General features: G+C 39.5%; 1 protein-coding gene across 1 annotated transcript in view; it reads right to left on the bottom strand.

Moving 5' to 3' along the window:
* SLC25A13 (solute carrier family 25 member 13) overlaps nt 1-20,655 on the bottom strand; it is a 203,568-nt gene that overhangs the window by 86,753 nt on the left and 96,160 nt on the right. The window contains 1 exon segment of the mRNA XM_079932120.1: nt 4,966-5,105. Within this exon segment, the coding sequence (XP_079788246.1) occupies nt 4,966-5,105 (140 nt within the window).

Raw genomic sequence — 20,655 nt, 5'->3', positions numbered from 1 at the left:
TACTCCTTTGGGACCCCATTGAAAACCATGAGCATTTCCCCGTAAAATTACCTGTAAATGCAAAATTTTACCCTAGAGTCTGTTTATTCTTTTGTATATAATAGGAAATAACTATAATTACCTCTCAGGGTATTGGGGGATGCTAGCATCAGAAACAGGATATTTAAAACCACTTTGTAAATTATAAAGGTTGTTGCTATTATGACTTCTTTTTTTGAGAGTGACTCTCAGTACCGACTCTACAGAATAATTTGGCATAAAAACTTAAGAGGCTTTTCTTTCACTCTGTGCTCACAACTGCCTATGACTCCCATCCAATAAGAAAAAGGTAATGGATTTGAACAGACACATCTCCAGAGAAAACGTACAAGTGGCAACAAGCACATGAAAAGATGCTCAACATCATCAGTCATTAGGGAAATGCAAATCGAAATCACAAATGAGATACTGCTAAGAGACTCTAAAGTAAAAGGCCTCAGACTCTTCATCCGTAAAACGGGTCTGTTAAATAGACCTTATAGTAGTATCTGGCCCTTTAATTTTGTACTTTGGACGGCTGCTCTAACCACACTTTGAATGTTGGTTTCGGGTTTACACCTGCCATAAGGGTTTATGCTACAAACCCTTAAGGATTTTTGTATAGAAGAGCATCCTCATAGGGCATACATTTTATATCTGTTTGCAGTTGTGCTTTTTGAGCTGTCAGGCGAATAAACATAGGAACACGCGCCCAGACTTGTACATTATAAGCATTTCGAAAGTTGTTACCTCTGCACCTCTGAGCCTTTTGCACAAGGCCTCTTGACAAATCCCATATCCTCAGCAAACATTAGATGCATTGGGTGGCTTGCCTCATGCGAGTAACAATCACAAAAATACTTCAAAACAGGGTAGAGAGTTCTATGTTAATATCATTTATGAACAGGAGTTCCAGCAGGTATAGAATAGGAAAATTTCTCAGAACTGTTTTCTAAATATACTGTTTTCAGTATATTAAAATCCATTTTTCAACTAGTAACCATAAAATTAGAGCTTTGCCCTAAGAGCTGAGAGTACAGATATGTTGGAAAGGCTTATAGACTATTTTAATATACACACACATACACTGCAACGTATAAAACTATATTCACATTTACACGTACACACCATCACTCATGCAGTTAAGTGGAGATGATAGAACCCGGCACAAAAAAGATAGCAGCAGTGGATGCAACAGTATTAAGGATGGGGGTAACAGGACTGTGGTTCCACTCCCTTCTGAAATCCTTCCCTACCAAGACTCTACAAGGGAGCCTTTGCATCCCTGCTACTTGCTTCAACAATATCATTTAGATACAAACAAGACAAATTTAGCTCCAAGTATATCAAACTGATTCACCGCTTTATGAATTTTATAACCAAAGCACAGAAAACAACATTCCAGCTCAGCATCCAATAGATGCCCACGACCGGCACCAACCACCTCAGACAGTACCCAGACGAACATGTGAACATGTGGAGCCCTCACAGCCACGTGGTGGCTTATAACAAACTCACACCAGCTTCCGTATAGTAAAATGTTTTTTAGGACTTCCATGGTGGCGCAGTAGTTAAGAATCCACCTGCCAATGCAGGGGACACGGGTTCAATCCCTGGTCCGGGAAGATCCCACATGCCGCAGAGCAACTAAGCCCGTGTGCCACAACTGCTGAAGCCTGCGCTCTAGAGCCCACAAGCCACAACTACTGAGCCCGCGTGCTGCAACTACTGAAGCCTGCGTGCCTAGAGCCCGTGCTCCGCAGCAAGAGAAGCCACCGCAACGAGGAACCCATGTGCTGCGACGAAAAGTAGCCCCCCCTCACTGCAACTAGAGAAAATCCTGTGCGCGGCCACAAAGACCCAACACAGCCAAATAAATAATTAATTAAAAATAAAATAAAATATTTTTTAAATGAAGGGGAGAAAAACTGACCTTGCAGAGAATTGCACTGCTCACCAGGCACAAACACGTGCACATACATAAGCACAGGTTAACACACAAGACTGTGAGGCTGATACCTTCTAGGCCCTTCAGTGGGATTGACCGGTGTTTTCGACAACAGGCTCCTTGAGGTCACAAGCACTGTGAAGTTGACCCTACGGCTGGCTGCTCCTCTTCCTCCTCAGGTGGCAGGCAAGTGGCATGCATGGTGGCAGTTCTTTCACGACCTTGGCACCAGCCAGGGAGCTGGTGCCTGTGTTTCTGAGCCCTGCTCCACAGCAGAAAGGAGGGCACATGCTTGATAAAGCAAGAGCCCCAAACATAGGAGATTACGTTTACTTACATCTTTAAGAAGGTCCCTGCATCCAGAAAAGAGCCCCAAAGAACGAAGTATTTGAAGTTGAGGTCTGAGGCTCTACCTTCATTCAGAAAAGACTTCAAAGGAAGCAAAGGAAGCATTTGAATGGGGGCAGTGGGACAGTGACCCAATGGTAGACACCAAAACTGGCATTTCATCAGCATTCATAGCAAGTCTATCATGATACATCCATTAATTCCTTTAACTCTGGGCCTGGAGTGGGACACAAAAGCAAAGCCCTAATTACCTACCAAGACCGTTTTAATCTAGTAAAAGTTTAGCACTTGCGTTCTGGCTACAAAGTCAAAATTGTCCCATGCCGGACACTGAGGGATGAGCGTATTCACCAGTATAGAACGGAGTCCAGTACAAGTGAATGCCCCACAAGCTGCAGCTGGGAACCTAATCAGTAATCCCTGAGTCATCTCATCTTTGCCTCTGGCTTGTCCATATCTTGAGGAAGGCCTAGAAGCAGCTGAGTGGATTACAGCTGACTCAATTCGGCATAATTGATATTTGCTTAAAGGGAAACCTGATCATCCTTACCACTGCTAACATCCCATTAAGACTAAAAGTTAATTAGGCTGTGTTCCATAAAGTCAATTGGAGGCATCTGTCTCAATAGCATTATTGTAATTATTCCTCATCAAAATGAATACCATCTCCTACTGCAGCGCGATGTCTTGTATAAACAAGAGCACAAACCTAACAACTCCATTCTCCACCTGAGTTATTTAATCACGTTTATGTTTATATAGAACTGCAAACGGGAATTCATAGACATGAACACATTTTAAAATAAATACAAAGGCATGTTTAAGACATCTTGTTTTTTAAGTTTTCAAAGACTGGGAAAATAAAAGCAAACTACAAAGCGTGACAAATTTTAGATATCATAACGATACCAGTGAAAGTCAAAAAGAGAAGCACCTAGTAAAGTCAACCTATTACATACACTGTGCCTAAGAATGGAGACCACAAAATGCTGAGTGAACGAGCACTGGGCACGGTGCACGTGTGTCCCTGTACCCCCCACCTCCGCCCCACAGCTGTGCTTCCAACCACTCCTCAGAAGACTCTGGCAAGGTCACAGGTGCACGAAGGATGCAGGGCCAGCAAGATACCCACTGCTGATGTTACTAGTAACAAAGAAGAGAAGGTGTTTAGGGTAGGCAGATCGGGGAGGGCGGGGCCAAAACAGGCAAAGGAGATGAAGAGCTATAAACCTACAGTAATAAAATAAAGAAGCCACGAGGATGTCATACACAACATTAGGAATATGGTCAATATTGTAATAACTCTGTATGGGGAAAGATGGTTACCAGACTTATCATGGTGAACATGTCAGAATGTATGCAAATGTCAAACAACACCTAAAACTAACATAATATTGTATATCAACTACATTTCAATTTTTAAAAAAAAGAAGAAAAAGATGGTTTCCTTGGCAAATTTTTCCTCAAGACCCACGACTTAAACACAGCAAACTAATTCTCTTAAACAAGCCTTTTAAATATTATATTTAATAAAATAAAATTGTTAGAGAAGCAAAACAAATGCATAAAAATCTGAAAGAAAGAGTGGTTTATCACATAGACCTATACATTATCTAGATATTGATCTCTAGTGACTAAACAATATCCGAATCAACACAGTCTTAAAATTATGCTTCAGGAGGAAAACTAAACTATGATCATATTTTGTTACTAGCCTTCTGTTAGTATCATCAGTGGCCTAGTGAAATTATCACGAAGCAGGGAGGGAAGAGAGGAAGTCAGGAGGGACTGGGCCAGGGGCGTCCCAGAGATGTAGATAACTCCCACAAAGCTGAACCCCGGATACGGACAGCTAGTGCTCTGAACAGTGATTCTCTAACTTGGCAACACAATAGAAGTACCTGAAAAGCTTTAAATACCCCAAGGCCCAAGCAGTCCCTCCCTGCCCTCCATCACACACACACACACACACACACACACACACACACACACACACACACACACACACACACACACACACACTCTCTCTCTCTCTCTCTCTCTCTCTCTCTCTCTCTCTCTCTCTCTCTCTCTCTCTCTCTCTCTCTCTCTCTCTCTCTCTCTCCCCCTCTCTCCCCCTCTCTCTCTCTCTCTCTCTCTCTCTCTCTCTCTCCCCCCCTCCCTCTCTCTCTCTCTCTCTAATCTCTAGAGATGGGGGACCCAAACAACAATAGTTTTTAAAGCTCCCCAGGTGATTCCAATATGCAGTCAAGGTCTAGATCCAGTGTCTTGGCTATAAAAAGGCCTCAGGTGAAATGATGCTATGGTTAGATGCTGATGATGACACCTGTCCATTTCCCAAAGGAAAACAAAATATTGGTAAGTAGTGGCGGAACCAGCCATAAGCCGAGAGTTCAGGTTCTGATTGTGTCCCTCCTGATTTATGTGACCTTTCAGCACATCACTTGATTTCCTGGGTCCTCAATGTGTATTCCATTTAAGCAGGAAGGGGTTTTGCAGAGTCTGTAAGAGTCTATCTAATCCTATAGTTTCTACATACTAATAAAGAAATACTTCCAAATAGGATGGTTTGGCCAGGGTTAGCAAATGTGCATCACGATCCTAGTTCTACCTATTCACTCTTTTAAGCTTTTTATAAGGGCTAGACCCACCAGTAAAAACTGAGTGAATTCCGCATATGTCAGGTGTCTTTTTCTTTCTTTTCCAAAGTGTAGTTGCACAAATTCTGAATCCCAGTTAAATGGAATACGTTGATGAATTGTGGTCTGTCCAAAAACTTGCTTAACGTCCTCTGAAAAGAGAAAGGAAAGGTTGATTAAAACAAAGCAAATCAGGTTCTTCCTTATAAAACCTGTTATTAAATGGATATTGCTACTTTCTTTGTATAAAAAGTAACTCAACTTTAAAAACACAGATTATAAAATCATGGCAGAAATAGAACTGGGAGTCTCATGAAGTCAAAGTTAATAATGCCATCCAATAAAAGGAAAAAATCAAGAAGTTACACACACACAAAAAGCCCTAAAAGGCAGTCACAAACCAAAGTAATAAGCTAAATCTCATATCGTCATCTGTTTTGTTTCAACAAATATTATTTTCTAGGCACAGGGGATATAATTCAATCTTTAGTGGCAGGAAACACACATATACATACAGACACACATAGAACACTACACAAGTCTTAAATATAGTCCTCCTCAACAAGCTGTTAAAATGTTTTTGAGGATTTAGAAATCAGTTAGATATAAATCTTGAAGCATATATTCAACAGCACTAAGACTCTATTTAAGCTGTAAAAAGTTCCACTGTTCATCAGGCCACACTTAAGGGTAACAGGAAGAACAGCCAACAGCCCCATCCTTTAACTTTATCCTGCACACTCTGGCTTGACAGACGTTCTCAAATGGTCCAAATAATCCCCTTTTAAGATGGGCTACCAAATGTACTATAGTATCGATTCTTCCCCTCTTTTTAGCCTCTACCACAAAACTGTAAGAGGACTGACAGAGAACAGAAAACAACAATATGAAAAACCTTACTTTTCTAAAGCTTCACGTTCTTATTTACTAGTCTCTCCGCCTCCCAACATGAGTGTATGCTTGGAGGGTAAAGGGACACAAATTATATTAATGAATTTGTCCTGGCCTTCACATCTTTAAATATATCTACCAACCCTGCTCGCTTTTATGAGCAAACTGTGCCTGCTACCTTGTTTTTTTTCCCTTTGCAACTATTTAAAAAAAGAGGTAAATTCTTTAATTCTCTAAAGGGTGCCAAAAACCTTGGCACGTGTTTCCACGGTTTCCCCCAAATTTCCTACTTCCATCCACCCTTACACTCACAAGTTTTTATTCCATGCTTTTAAAGTTTCCAGAAATTTTAAAAGTCTTGCCATGAAGAAACAGTAGTGCTGCCATCAGTATAAGATTGGGTGTGTATCTGCACGAAGAATGCAGTAAAAAATCAGCATTATGGCAGGCATAAATTTTATAAAAGATGGCAGAAAACCTCAGGCTGGCCCTGATAAGGATAATAAAATAAGAAGTTTTTAAGCATAACCCTCAATTTCTTTGAATTTATTCTGTCTTCTCCACTTTTAGGAAAAAAGAGAAAAAAAAGAGAGAAAGGACATAAGAAAAATGAAGTGAATCAAGAATTGAGGATCTGAGTGGGGAGTGATGAATGAAATGAACTAAGTAGGAGGAGACTCAGCAAGTTTCTTTTTGGCTCTAAAACCTCTGAGAAGGAATTACCGAACTGAAAGTCCAATTACTTGGGTTTAAATTCTACTACTAATAGTAGCTAACATTTCTTAGGCACTTACCATGTGCTAGGTATTATTCTAGTGGCTATATGTGATAGAATAGATATTAACCTAGATAACCTGTAGCTCCTTTCCCATTCTAAATTTCTATGCCTCTGTATGAAGCAGGCCCAGGATAGATTCAAGGAAGGCCCACAATCTTCTAATCAATCTTCTAATCAAGACCAATAAATGATCTAATGAGAAACGATGTTCAAATGACAAAGATGTGACCAAAAGAAAAAAAACACACAATTTTTTACTCTATAAAAAATGTTTCTATACTATAATAAAATTTTAGAGAAATATACAAACAAAAATGACTTGGTGGCCATTTTTCTGCCAAGCTGGTGAAATAAAGATTCCTCTCTGCCCAGCATTCTGGTAAAATAACCTTTCAATGCAATAATCATGGGATAGCTGTCAAAAACGAGGTCCTTCCTTTTCTTGACCTTTCCTTCAACATCCTATAGAAAGTAACAGAAGGTGTTAACCCAGTATTGGAGACATGGGTAGATGGAAGGTTAAGTAAAAGTCATAAAGAAATGATGACTCTGGAGAACAAAAAGTCCAACACTGGAAATCTTGATGAAGTTAGTGATAGAGCTGGAAAGACGGAAGTTCATGATGAAGTTTGGTATGTTGTAATAGAAGAATTCAGAGGTGACAGGACATGAGATCTACGTGCTGTGTTGCATTTGTATGTTGAAGCCATGGCTCCTAGGACTTTAAATATGACTATATTTTGGAGACAAGTTCTTCAAAGAGATAAGTTAAAATGAGGTCGTTGCGGGGGGGGGTGGCCTAATGTCATATGACTGCCATGCTTATAAGAAAAGTAGATTAGGATACGGACAGGCACAGAGGAAGACCATGTGAAGACACAAGGAGAAGACTGTCATTTACAAGCCAAGGAGAGAGGCCTCAAAAGACACCAATCCTGCCAACACCTTGATCTTGGGACTTCTCGCTTCCAGAACTGTAAGAAAATTCATTTCTGTCATTTAAGCCACCCACTCTGTGGCACTTTGTTATGGCAACCCCAGCAAACTATTACAATGAGCAACAGGAGCTCCCACAGCAGTGACGAGGAAGTTACCCAAAAAGACCCTCCGTATCTCCTGCTACCACCGTAAGCAAGATGAGAGACATTTACAAAAGCAGGCATGTTATAAAAAGGGTGTGTCAGCTGGAAGTAGTAAAAATGTGTTTTAGGCTAAATATATGCAAATTACATGTATTAATACAAAGAAAAGTAACAGAAGGTATTAACCCAATATTGGCATATAAAGCTAAGGCATTTATTATCCATTTTAATATTTATATGGTATAAAACTATAAATATATATAATAAATTTAGGTTACTCAAAACTTAGTAAATGAATTTAAAATGTGACGGACTCTAACCAACAATCTTATTTTTCCTATAATTAACTATCATTCACTGCTTACCAGAGCTCTGACTTTAATTCAAAACTGTGAACTTTGAACCTTAAGTCTAGAGCTTTCTCCACTATTCCATGAGAGCTTGTCTCTCTTATGCAAATGCCTGCCTGAAGTACTGAAATTTAGTCCCCCTGAAGTACAGAGCTATATGTGATCTCTAAAACACGTTTCAACTGTACAAACTGTCAATCCTACAGACCTGAACTACTGATGTGTTTTTAAAAAGATATCTCTATATAGTATTGTATAGGTATGCAGATAGGTCTGCGTGAGTATACACATTAATTATACATCTTTTCTTTCTACATAGATTATTAGCACCTTCAGAACAAAGGCCATATTTTTCACATCTGCTTCTCCCCTTGTGCCTGCACAATGGTGGGCATAGAGCAACTATTCACTAAGTTGTGGTTGAACTTAAATGAGGAAGAAAAGGTTTACAATAGTGCAACAGGTTAAGGACAGTGGTATTAACCCTTTGAGGCACTACAGTTTCCACCCTACTGAAAAGCCATTTCAACAATCATTTCCTAAGATTTTAGTGAAGTACAAAGAATTGTCAGTCTTCCTTATTAATGTCTCCAGCCCCAGGCCTAGGCTGATTCAAGTGAACTAAAGAACCTGCATTTTAATTAGCCTCCTGGGTTTTTCTAATTCAAGGGTCCAGAACCTCATTTTGAAAAACGTTGTTCTAAAGATTTATAGAAGGGTTTTTAAACTCCCCACTGAAACGGACAGAAAAATATGAAAGGAAGGAGGTAGGAAAGATTCTCCAGAAGACCTAATGTCATGCAGTAAGTGTACACACAGGCCCCTTGTAGACCCAAGGGGACATGCAAGTTGTACAATCCAGTGACTGACATTCACTTCATGGCCTATGTGACCAGTGCTCCCTGGAGTTGGACAGTTTACAAACTACACAACCCTGAGAATGAGGTCCATTTTCAGTTCTCAGCCGTTCTAACACACTGGCCACTGTAAGAATGTCAGTCCTTAGTTAGCCAGCACAGCTGGGAGCACTGTATTAGGTCCTGCGGGAAGTAGGAGGGCAGGAGAAGACACGGTGCTGAATCCAAGTCTAATCCACAAGAACTAACTAAACAACACATCCAAACAGTATACTGGATTAAGTGCTAAACAGCAACAGTTCCTCTTGGCAAGGAAACACAAGTTTAAGGAAGGATGCATTTACAACAGTGGGAGAAAAAAAAGCTTTCTGGAGAAGGTAAAACTTGATCTGGGTCCTAAAGGCTGTGGAGGATTTATTCAGATGAACCTGTGAGGGAGTTTTTCAGTAAAGAGCAACAGCATGAAGAAGGGTTCATTTCTTTTGAAGTGAATTAAGGGTCCAATCAAAACATATTGGACCAAAGCCACTGAGACAGGACAGATCCTGGTCTAGGCACTTACAGATGTTGGCATCACCTGCCAGCAGCAAATATTATTTTCAAACCCTAAGGACTTGATGCTACATTTGTGGTGAAGAAAAGGTTGCTACGGGAAGAACAGTTGGTCATGGAATTCTGCAGAAAAATAAGACCTGGAGTTTTTTTACCACTTGATACAATCTCTACAAAATTTATTTTTCACTCTCCTAACTTACCTAACAGAGGCTTGAATACTCAAATATCATAAGATTACCAAGTCATTCTAACTGGACCATCCAAATGATATGAGCATTATTATTACTGATAAAGAGGAAAACTACCAATATTTCTATAGTCATTTTCAAGGCTAATCAACTCTTTTAAGAAATTAAAATATTAAATTTTGTCACTCTGGAAATCTCACATTTTTTCTCTGAAAATATTTTATAGATTCTTAAGTCTGAATACTTCATCCCGCTACAAGAAGTCATTCGGGGGCACTGATTTTCTGAAATGCTTGGCCTCAACATTTTCCTGTACATTCAAACATTTCCTGTACATTCAAACATTCAAACAAACATCTCTAAGCCCAATAGTCACAATGGGTTCTGGAACTTCCCCCCTCACTTTGGAAGACACTGTAATATCATCTCAGGTTAATAGTCTCTTCTCCTTTTAGGAGGTTCAAATAGCTTTCTCACTTAACATTTGATTGTTTTAAGATTTCTCCATGCCTTGGTGAGACAATGAGAGGTAAGAGTACTCCTTCCATCATACAGTTGGAAAATCAGAAACTAAAAACCAAAGTGATTTTCAAAACTGCTCTGTACTCTCACTTTCATGGAAAATTCCATGAGCTTTACCATAAAAGACTCTAGGAATCCATCTTAGAGTCATCCTATCACTAAATCTTTACCATTCCCTGAGCTTTTCAAACCTAACTTCCTAACTTGCAGTCCTGGAGAGGAAAGAGAAAAATGTTTTACGCTTTTTGGTCCCTTGGTTCCGTGAAATAAGCAAATTAATAAACAAATAAATACGACTATAATTCATAAGGCACCTGCTGATCGCTTTCAAATAAGCATCACTTGGCAGATTACTAACTTAAAAAAATTAGAAGGTCTCTCCTAGTCTAAAGCACAAGGTCTTAAAATCTTACCCCCAGGTTGAGGTCATGTAGGCAAAGAAGCAAAACTGAATTAGCAATGAAATATAAATGAAGCACTAGATATATATTTTGGATATTTAAAAGCATAGTTTTCTTAGCTCAGCCAACTCCTCCTGAAAGTAAAAACAAATTAGAGTGCTTATCTCAAAGTATAATCATTGTTATTTCAATATGTGCCAAACAAACTATGTTTGGAAGGTCTATAGTTCCCATATCACCACCAAATAATGGTGATAGTATTTAAAGCAAGACTTCACCAAATAAGCTCAAAGAGCCTTTGGGTTTATTTTTGGGGACTTTGCTTTCTCCACAAATGTTTCTAGCCTGAAAGTCTGCTGCACTTTTTTTTTAAGATTATAAAAAGATAATTACAAAGTGGTAATCGTTTCTTACCTAAATATAACCTCAAAAAGTCAACTGATTTCCCCCAATAAGTTTCCCAGGCTACACAGTATGGTTGCAGTGGAAACAGTTGTGATTTTTAAAAGCTGGGTCATAGATGACATGATCTTGCGTATTCAAGGTCCTAAGGAATCCACGTAAAAACCATTAGAACTACTAAGTCCAGCACTGTTGAAGGATACAAGATCAATATACAAAAATCAACTGTATCTCTACACACTGGAAGTAAGCAACCCAAAAATGAAATTAAGAAAGCAATTCAAGTTACAATAGCCTCAAAAAGAATAAAATACTTAGGAAAAAATTTAACAAAAGACATGCAAAACGTGTACTCTAAAAACTATAAAACACTGTTGAAAGAAATTAAAGATGATCTAAATAAATCCAAATTCCATGTTCATAGATGGGAGGTCTTAATACTGTTAAGATGGTAATACTCCCCAAAGTGATACACAGATTCAGTGTAATCCCTATCAAAATTCCAGCTGGTGTCTGCAGAAATTGACAAGCAGACGTTAAAATTCATATGGAAATTCTAGAGACCCAGAATAACCAAACCAATCTTGAGAAAGAAGAAAAAAGTTGTATTTCAAATTTACCTCAAAGCTACAGTAATCAAGACTGTGTGGTACTGGCATAAAGATAGACATACAAGACAAATGGAATAGAACTGAGAGTCAAGAAATAAACCCTTACATTTATGGTCAGTTAATTTTCAACAAGGGTGATAATTCAATAGGGAAAGATTAGTCTTTTCAACAAATGGTGCTGGGACAACCATGCAAGAAGTAAGGTGGGACCCAACCTCACACCATATACAAAAACTAACTTAAAAATGGAGCAAAGACCTAAATATAAGAGCTAAAACTGTGAAGCTTTTAAAGGAAAATGTAGGCATAAATCTTTATGGCTCTGGATTGGAAAATAGTTTCTTAGATATAGTATCAAAAACACAAGCAGGGGCTTCCCTGGTGGCGCAGTGGTTGAGAGTCCGCCTGTCGACGCAGGGCACACGGGTTCGTGCCCCGGTCCGGGAAGATTCCACATGCCGCGGAGCGGCTGGGCCCGTGAGCCATGGCCGCCGAGCCTGCGCGTCAGGAGCCTGTGCTCCGCAACAGGAGAGGCCACAACAGTGAGAGGCCCGCATACTGCAAAAACAGAAAAAAACAAAAACAAAAAAACACAAGCAACCAAGGACAATAATATATAAATTGGACATCTTCAAAATTGAAAACTTTTGTACTCCAAAGGATACCATCGACAAAGTTAAAAGACAGACTACAGAATGGGAGAAAAGTTTTGCGAATCACATATCTGATAAAGAACTCTAGAATATATAAAGAACTCTTGCAACTCAAAAAGACAATTCATCTAATTTTTAAAATGGGCAAAGGATTTGAACAGACATTTTTCCAAAGACAAAATGGCCAATAAGCACATGACAAGATGTTCCAATCATTAGCCTTTAAGGAAATGTAAATCAAACGAGATATCACAATGAGATACCACTTTACCCCCACAAGTAGCAAGTGTTGGTGAGGATGTGAAGAAATCTGAAACCCTCATACACTGCTTGTGGGAATGTAAAAATGGCACAGTCACTTTGGAAGAGTTTGGTAGTTCTTCAAAAAGTTAAACATAGTTACCATGTGACCCAGCAATTCCACTCCTAGGTATATATCCAAGAGAAATGAAGACATATGTTCACATTAAAAACTTGTACACAAATGTTCATAGCAGCATTATTCACAATAGCCAAAAAGTGGAAACAACCAGAATATCCATTAACTGAAGGATGGATAAACAATATGTGGTATATCTATAACAATGTGACATCCTCAATAAAAGGAATACAGTACTATTACATGCTACAACATGGATGAACCTTGAAAACATTATACTAAGAAGCTAGTCATGAAAGACCACATGTTGTATGATTCCATGTATATGAAAGGCAAATCCAGAGAGACAGAAAGTAGATTAGTGGTTGCTTAGGACTGGAGGGGCTAGGGGAAAATGGGATTGGGGAGTGAGGATTGCTAAGGTACGGGGTTTCTTGCTGGGGTGATGAAAATATTCTAAAACTGATGATGGTTACACAAATATGTGAACAGACGAAAAAACATTGCATCATACACTTTAAATGGGTGCATTATATCTAAATAAAGCTGTGTTTTTAAAAATAACCTGGAACCCTCAAATCTGCTTCCTACTAATGAGTGATATTAGGCAAATTACTTACCCTGACTCCATTCTCTCAATGTGTAAAACGGGAGTAAAATAACTCGAGGGTTGTAGCCAAGTGTGCCCAGTACAATGTTCTAAACATAGCAGGTGACCATTAAAATGGTAAAATTCCAAAATCTAAAGTCTTAATTATAATGAAGATTGTTATCTGGGCACCAAATATTTACAAAAGATACCAAAAAAAAAAGAATCAGGCACAGTGTGATTGGAAATATCACAGTTTACACATATCTCAAAAAGCAATAATTTTCCTCAAATACTTAAAATCATCCTCTTTTAGCTCATATATTAAAATTCTGAATGAAAAGTGATAAAAAAAACTAAGTAATTTTCCATTATGTTTCTGAAAGTATGAAATTAAGAAAGATTAAGAACCACCACTCTTTACTTTGAAGATCTTTCAGATACTAGAAATATTTAATTGGCAAATTACTTGCACATGCCATTAAGTGGTTAGACTGAATTTGTTTTTACAAATTCTATGGCCTCTTATTCCTTAACCTCTACCACACTATAATCTGAAATCATCGAGGTCTTCACTTATGCAAATTTTTACTTTCTATGTTTTTGTTTCCATACAGAATAACTAAGTTAATGCACTTTAATTTCCAAAAGATTCACTCTTTGAAGCTGCAAATCAAGGAAAACAAGTTTCCCATTAAAATAAAAAAGGTTCATCAAGCTACATTATTTCAAACACTGAACCACAATCTCTCTCTCATGAATCCTAAAAATTTCATTAATACAATAAACACAAAAAGGATGTTTCAGTTAAACCCGAAAGTAATCCATCCCTCTCAGAGGCAAAGGGAGAGTTGCTGAACAGTGCCCTTTATTCTTCAGCAGCTTCACTGGGGTGCTTTTTCTAATGTGTGCTAAATCCTCAAAGAAAGTTGTGGTTTCGTTCGAAGGGAAATAATATTTCACCCTGCTGATATGGTTAACAACAGCTTATACAGCCATCGTCTTTTAAGCAGGGAGCACAAGACAAATTGTTGAATTCGGAAGTTAAATAGCATAATGGAGTAAGTGGATACAGACCTATCTCTACTGCCACATGGGCCAATATCAAGGTTTGCCATTTCAAACCCTTTTGACAAGTGCCTTTTTCTATTAATCACAGTTAAGGGTCTGAAGAGGAAAGAAGTATTCTGGCTACAATTCAGACTTGCTCAAGGAAGTTCTAGGGGGAAAATGGGTGCCATTAAAACAGAGTAAGTACAGAATAAGTACTTCACACACTCAGCTCTTCTCATTAAATTGAGATCTCTATAAGCCCCTGTAAACTTTGTATTATTATTACTATCATTCTGAACATGCGGGTACAGTGGTGATAAGTATCTTTCAAAAAAATGAGCACACAGGCAGACACAGCGCTTGCGTACACACACACAGTCGAGCTGAGCTGAATATTATTTCGAAGTCATATATGGTGTTGGTACATGTAGAAATTAGGGCTAACTTAAACCTCTTCCAGTTCTGTATGTAGAGAGGGATGGGACTACCCTGATATGAGGTCACGTGGCATTCTAGAACAGAACATCACCCATCTAGTAGTGCTGGAAGACAAAGTTGTGGTTCCTACGATACCAGTCACCGTCCCCTCTCTGTGCCTCTTTCCACATCCATGAAATAAAGCCATAAATGACACCAGCCGTTGTTCAGCTGCAGTGTGAAACGCGTTCCCTTGGAGAGCTTGTTCAAAACACATTCCCAAGCCCCACGCCCAAATACTCTGATTCAGCAGATTTGCGATGGAGCCAGGGAGCCTGCAGTTGTCATGAGCACCCCCCCCACGTTATTGCAACGAGAACTCGTGCTCTGCCTTATTGATAAGAATCCTTCCTATTCTAAAGCCTAATGGATCTATAAATCCTCAAGATTAATTCGCTATGTAAGTCATCATAGTGAATGCTGGTTAACAATGAAAAACGTTACAGGCTGGCAGCTACTTAGCGTTCGATATTAATCTTCTATCACATGCACTATCTAAATCAAACAGCAAGAGAGGCCAACTGAGATGTTTTCTATCTATCTGCCAGAAAAAAGTTATTTTCAATTGGACAGAATAAATCATTAGCAGTCTTTCATAAAATCAAAAGTAGGTCAGGGCTTCCCTGGTGGCGCAGTGGTTGAGAGTCCGCCTGCCGATGCAGGGGACACGGGTTTGTGCCCCGGTCCGGGAAGATCCCACATGCCGCGGAGCGGCTGGGCCCGTGAGCCATGGCCGCTGAGCCTGTGCGTCCGGAGCCTGTGGTCCGCAACGGGAGAGGCCACAGCAGTGAGAGGCCCGCGTACCGCAAAAAACCAAACCAAAACAAACAAACAAAAAAAGTAGGTCAGTTAAAATGGTGTTTGGAGGTATACAGCAGACTGCGGTCACTGTGCAGACGTGTAAGCTTGCTTTAATCATCTGTTGTGTTAATTACTGTTAACTTTCCTTACCACTAGAGAGGAACACACCAAAAGACTCCAACTCTTTGAAAATTTTAAAGCAGTACAAAGAATCCTAATTCATTCCCTAAATGCAAGTATAATATCTCTATTGTTTAAAACACCAATTTCCTAAGCTAGTTTCCTTAGACGGATGTTATCAAAAATAATTTTCTTGCAAAAGCATTAACATACATTTAACCCTACTTAAATGTTCAAGAGCAAATGTACTACAAATGTACACCCACAGTGATCCCTTATTAGTATAAAACTGTTTTATTTCAATTAAAATGTCTAACTATCCACCCCCAACATATACCTAAACTGTAATTTTCTCTGAGAACTTCCAATACATTCTTGATTTTGTTTCCTTTATCAACCTATCAGAGCAAAAACAGCCTTGCAACCGTTGGAAGAAATCAGTCATTAGCAGCAAGATTACAGCAAATTTTCCAATTTAGAAAAACTATATTTTTATCTCCTCTTATACTGAAAGAATAATGGTATAATTTTACTATTTTTAAGTGAGCAGTACTGTTTAAAATAGTCAAATTTTCCCAGTGCTCCAAGTTTTAGGATTTACCGTTAGCTTTCTGTTCTCCACACCTTCTTTCCTATTCACAAGTGCTCTTCTCCCTTCATCTTACACACACACACACACACACACACACACACACACACACACACACACACACACACACACACACACACACACACACACCCACCAGGGGCAGACGTCCCCTGATTCGACCTCTCCATACCGACAGTCTTCTAAAGAACGTTTAACCTTCAGGCTGTTATTCACTAAGGAGTGGCTTCACATGGTTATTGTGATTTTCTCTCCAATTGACATTCCTCCACCTTCTCAACAGGCCTTCCCCCCCCCCCACTCCCTATTTTTAAAATGGGGTGATGAAGTAGCAAAAAGTACAATATTTTAGCCATTTGAGCATAGATGATTCTCAAATTATCCCACCAACTGGAAGTGCTCTCTGATACCACTATCTTTCAAAATTGAAGCCATTATGGTCAATCGTGCAAATCCGTATTTAGCTTTTCGTAAGTAGTAGATTTTTGACCCAATGAACTGGAACAGCTTCTGCACAGTCTCTAGGATCTCATACAAGACACTCGGTCCCTGGGCACACCGCAGTCCTCATCAATGCTGAGGTTATTTCCTCTCAAAACTCACACTGCTCTTACTCAATATTCTCATTCTCTATTGGAATGTGTCTTAAGAAAATATACGTGGGTCCCCCCAAAATATGAAATAAAATCTACTATCGGGCAATAACGTCCTCTCACCAAAATAACCTGTTGTTTTTGTGAAACATCAAAATCAGAATGAATATTAACAAAGAACTTTGCTCAAATAATTGGTCCTTCTGACTCTCAGAACCATTTTCCCCTCAGTTATCGTTTTGAATATTTCATTTTCCAAGTGTCTTTACAAAGGTATTAATAAATGACCTTCTTCGTAGTGAGCTTTCAAAAATTATGGCTAAAGTTTTGTCCTCTTCTACTCCGATACCTGCATTCCTCTAGTTTTTTACATTTATTATTAAATTTGAGTGTCTACCTTCAAAACTTATCTGCGTACTTCTAGCTCTCATCATTTTCTGCAACTTGAATCAGAATGACTGAAGCGGGTTGTTTCCACATAGTTCCTTGTGTCATCTAGCCTGTCCGTTTTCCCAGAGCATTCCAATTCACTTTCATCACAGCAGGTGTTCCTGCACAAAATCCAACTGTGAACCCAGGAAGGGCCCCTCCAAACACCAATATACACGTCAAAGAATTAACTAGAGAAGGACATTAGAAATCGCTTCATTAGTTCTGTGGATTCTGTTTACGTCTCACATACAAAAGAAAGGTAGGTTCTGTTCAAATAGTTTGTCAAAGTTAATTTACATTTTCTGCAGGACTTCTCAGAGCCTTCGTAGACTAAAACTTTGGGGCCTTATGACTAATAGGAGAATCCTCTCTCACACAATGTTAACAGGAGACACCACTTTAAAGCACCCAAACTCACAATATCACTCAATAGTTAAGATTAAAGGACAAGAGGCCACAGCAGCTTATAATACAAAATCAATACTGTGCTCGTTTCTTTTGGATTCCAGGCCAACTGACAGAGCCGAAGGAGCAAGGCAGCCAACTCTCCCAGTGTAGCTCAGGGCAAAGACTATTTTACAATTGAAGTTTTTAAACAGCAATGCTAGAAAAGTATTAAATAAGATATATGTCTACTCATTCAGCTGTCCCTCTTCAAAAAGCAGTTCCTACCCTTTGGCAGGACTCCTTTCAGACTTGCTAAAGGCAAATGCTCATTTAGACAAAACACAACTAACAACTGTGGCCACTCATGGACTTCCTAACACTTATCTAGAACCAGAAAGTTGAGAATCCCTGTTGCTAAAGGTCACTGAAAAATTGCAGGCGGACACACACACACACACCCCACCACCACCACAATAATGACACTGGGGGCTTATGTTCACATACTAAGAATGGAAGCTTTACAACTGCATATAAAACATTTCATGAAATTTTGTTCAAGAGTAATGAAAAAGATAAGTCAAAGGAAAAGAAAAACATGTGACGGCGTTAAGCAAATAAAAATTTTATATTTCCACTTGAGGAAGTATTCTGGTATACAACATATTCTGAATTTTCAGAAGGTCAATTGTGACTTACGCTAGACAAAGGTAAGATTCAGGTCCTCCACTACTATTGAGTTAGGCTATTACTGGCGCCTACTGCAGACACAACTACTGAAGAAATATTCATAAATAGGAATAGTTAATGTTAAATTAGCATCATGAAAAAAACAATCACTGGTGGGTGCACTAAATATATCAGATTAACAGTTTCACTAAATACACACACACACACACACACACACACACTTTCTTAAAATTCCTAACAATAATGCTTTGCTTTCCCAGCATCAACAAATAAGAAACTTGGGAAAATGGAAGTGTTGGAAAACCACCCTGTACCAACTTGCTCAGAGGGCAGGTAAGTCCTTTCAAACCCTGACTTTCAGTTCTTCCACTCACAAAATGGGAGTGATCACCCATTTGCCTGTTTCACAGCGGTATGGGAAGCTTACACAAGGATCACAGACACGTCTGCCTCTGGCTTTGCCCCACTCCAACCAATGCAACAAAACTCACCTTTTCCAAGCATCATTCGCATCCCGTCCCTGTCCTCTCAACAACCCTGCAGGACTCCCAATTGCCTCTCCTATCAAATTAAAACTCCTGCTTAGAGGGCTGTCGTGGGTGCACCATCACATGGGGCCCTGGCTCCCAGCACCCACATTTCAATCAAGGGTCTCCTCTACTATCCTCAACCTGCACAAAGGCCAACTCTCCTTCCCCTCCCACCACTCTGTCATTCCCCCTCCACTCAAAATTCTGCTCACATCAAAAGATAAAGCCTCCTGGGTAAAGCTCACAACAAGTGCATTTCAACAAATTCCTTGGACGTCTCTGTAACCAAGGCAAATTTCTACATGTACTGAGAACTCTAATCCAGGTACATTCTTCCTTATAATTACTTTCCAGTACGGTCATATAAACAAAATCTTAATTCATTCGTGTATTGTTCTTTACTTCTTCATGAAAAATTATTAAATCCCTCTAATGTCTGATAAAAAGACTGAAACCACAAAGGATGAATCAGCACCTATCTAGATTACAAAGGCAGGCCGTCCTCACAGAGCACAGCCATCACCAGAGGGAGGCAGTGTGGAACAGTGAGTAACGCTTGGCCGTCCTCTGGCTGCTACCTTGGCTCCACCACAGGCAACTCCAGGACCACAGACAAGTTACTTAACCTCCCCAAGGCCATTTCCTCATAAGAAAAATGAGAATTATAATAGTACAGACCTCCTAGGTTCTGAGGGTTAAATAATCAATTACATATAAAGCACTTAGTTCAGGGTGAGTTCAGTAGTAAGTGATCAATAAACTTCAAGATTAAAATGACAGCTATATCCCTTCTCTCAAGAGATCATGTAAAACCACATGTCATTGGAACAGAACAAACTCAGTAGCTACTACTGGGTCCCTCTTCTTTCCTTTGATCTCCTTTTTACTACAGTCCGTCAGGAGCCAAGTCATATAGGATTCACCCTCTGGAATGGCCCTGGTGGGGTCCAGTCCAGGCCTGCATTACCCCTGCCTAGACTGTCGAAGCACCTCTCAAGTGACCATCACCTCCAGACCCTCTAGCTCCATCTCCTGCAATACACAGCCTGTATCACGTCACCTTGGTGCACAGACTCTTCCAGGTCTGCTTGGATAGCTTCTATCCCTCCTCTCTACCTAGCCTGTTTTACCTTGTAGATAGAGAATATATAGTATGATGTCATGTTCTACTTGTTTACTGTCTCTCTCCCTAAAACATCTGATCAGGACTTTTTAGTCTTGCCACTGCTGTATCTCCAGTCCTACAACATAGTAAGCATTCAATAGACACCCCTATCTTTCCTTATTCTTCTAACTCACTCATCCAGTTAAATGGCTTCAAACACTATTTTCTGATAACTACCAAATTTCTATCTCCCAAATTCCACACTCAGATATCTAAGTGCCTATTTGACATCTTCACTTAAATATCTAAAGGCATCAAACTAACACATCCAAAAGTGAGCTCCTCTTCTTTCCCCCACCATCCCCAAGCCTTCAGTCCTCCAAGTTATCAGTTGATAACTCCACCCTTCCAGTTGATCTGGCCAAAGAGTTTAGAATCTTTCTTGCCTCTTCTCTCTTTCACAGGCCATGTCCAACCCATCAGAGAACCCTATTGATTCTCTCTTCAATATATCCCTAACCTCACTCCCACCCAAGCCACCATGATGTCTCATTTGAATTATTGTTCTCTCTCTTCCTGCTCTTGCCCTTCTATAGTTTATTCTCAACCAACAGCCAGAATGATGCTGTTAAAATATAAACCAGATCATGAC

Source organism: Stenella coeruleoalba (genome assembly GCF_951394435.1).
Source record: "Stenella coeruleoalba genome assembly, chromosome: 9".
Lineage (NCBI taxonomy): Eukaryota > Metazoa > Chordata > Mammalia > Artiodactyla > Delphinidae > Stenella > Stenella coeruleoalba.
The sequence above is the reverse complement of the archived record's forward strand: the minus strand, read 5'-3'. Positions and strand labels throughout refer to the sequence as shown.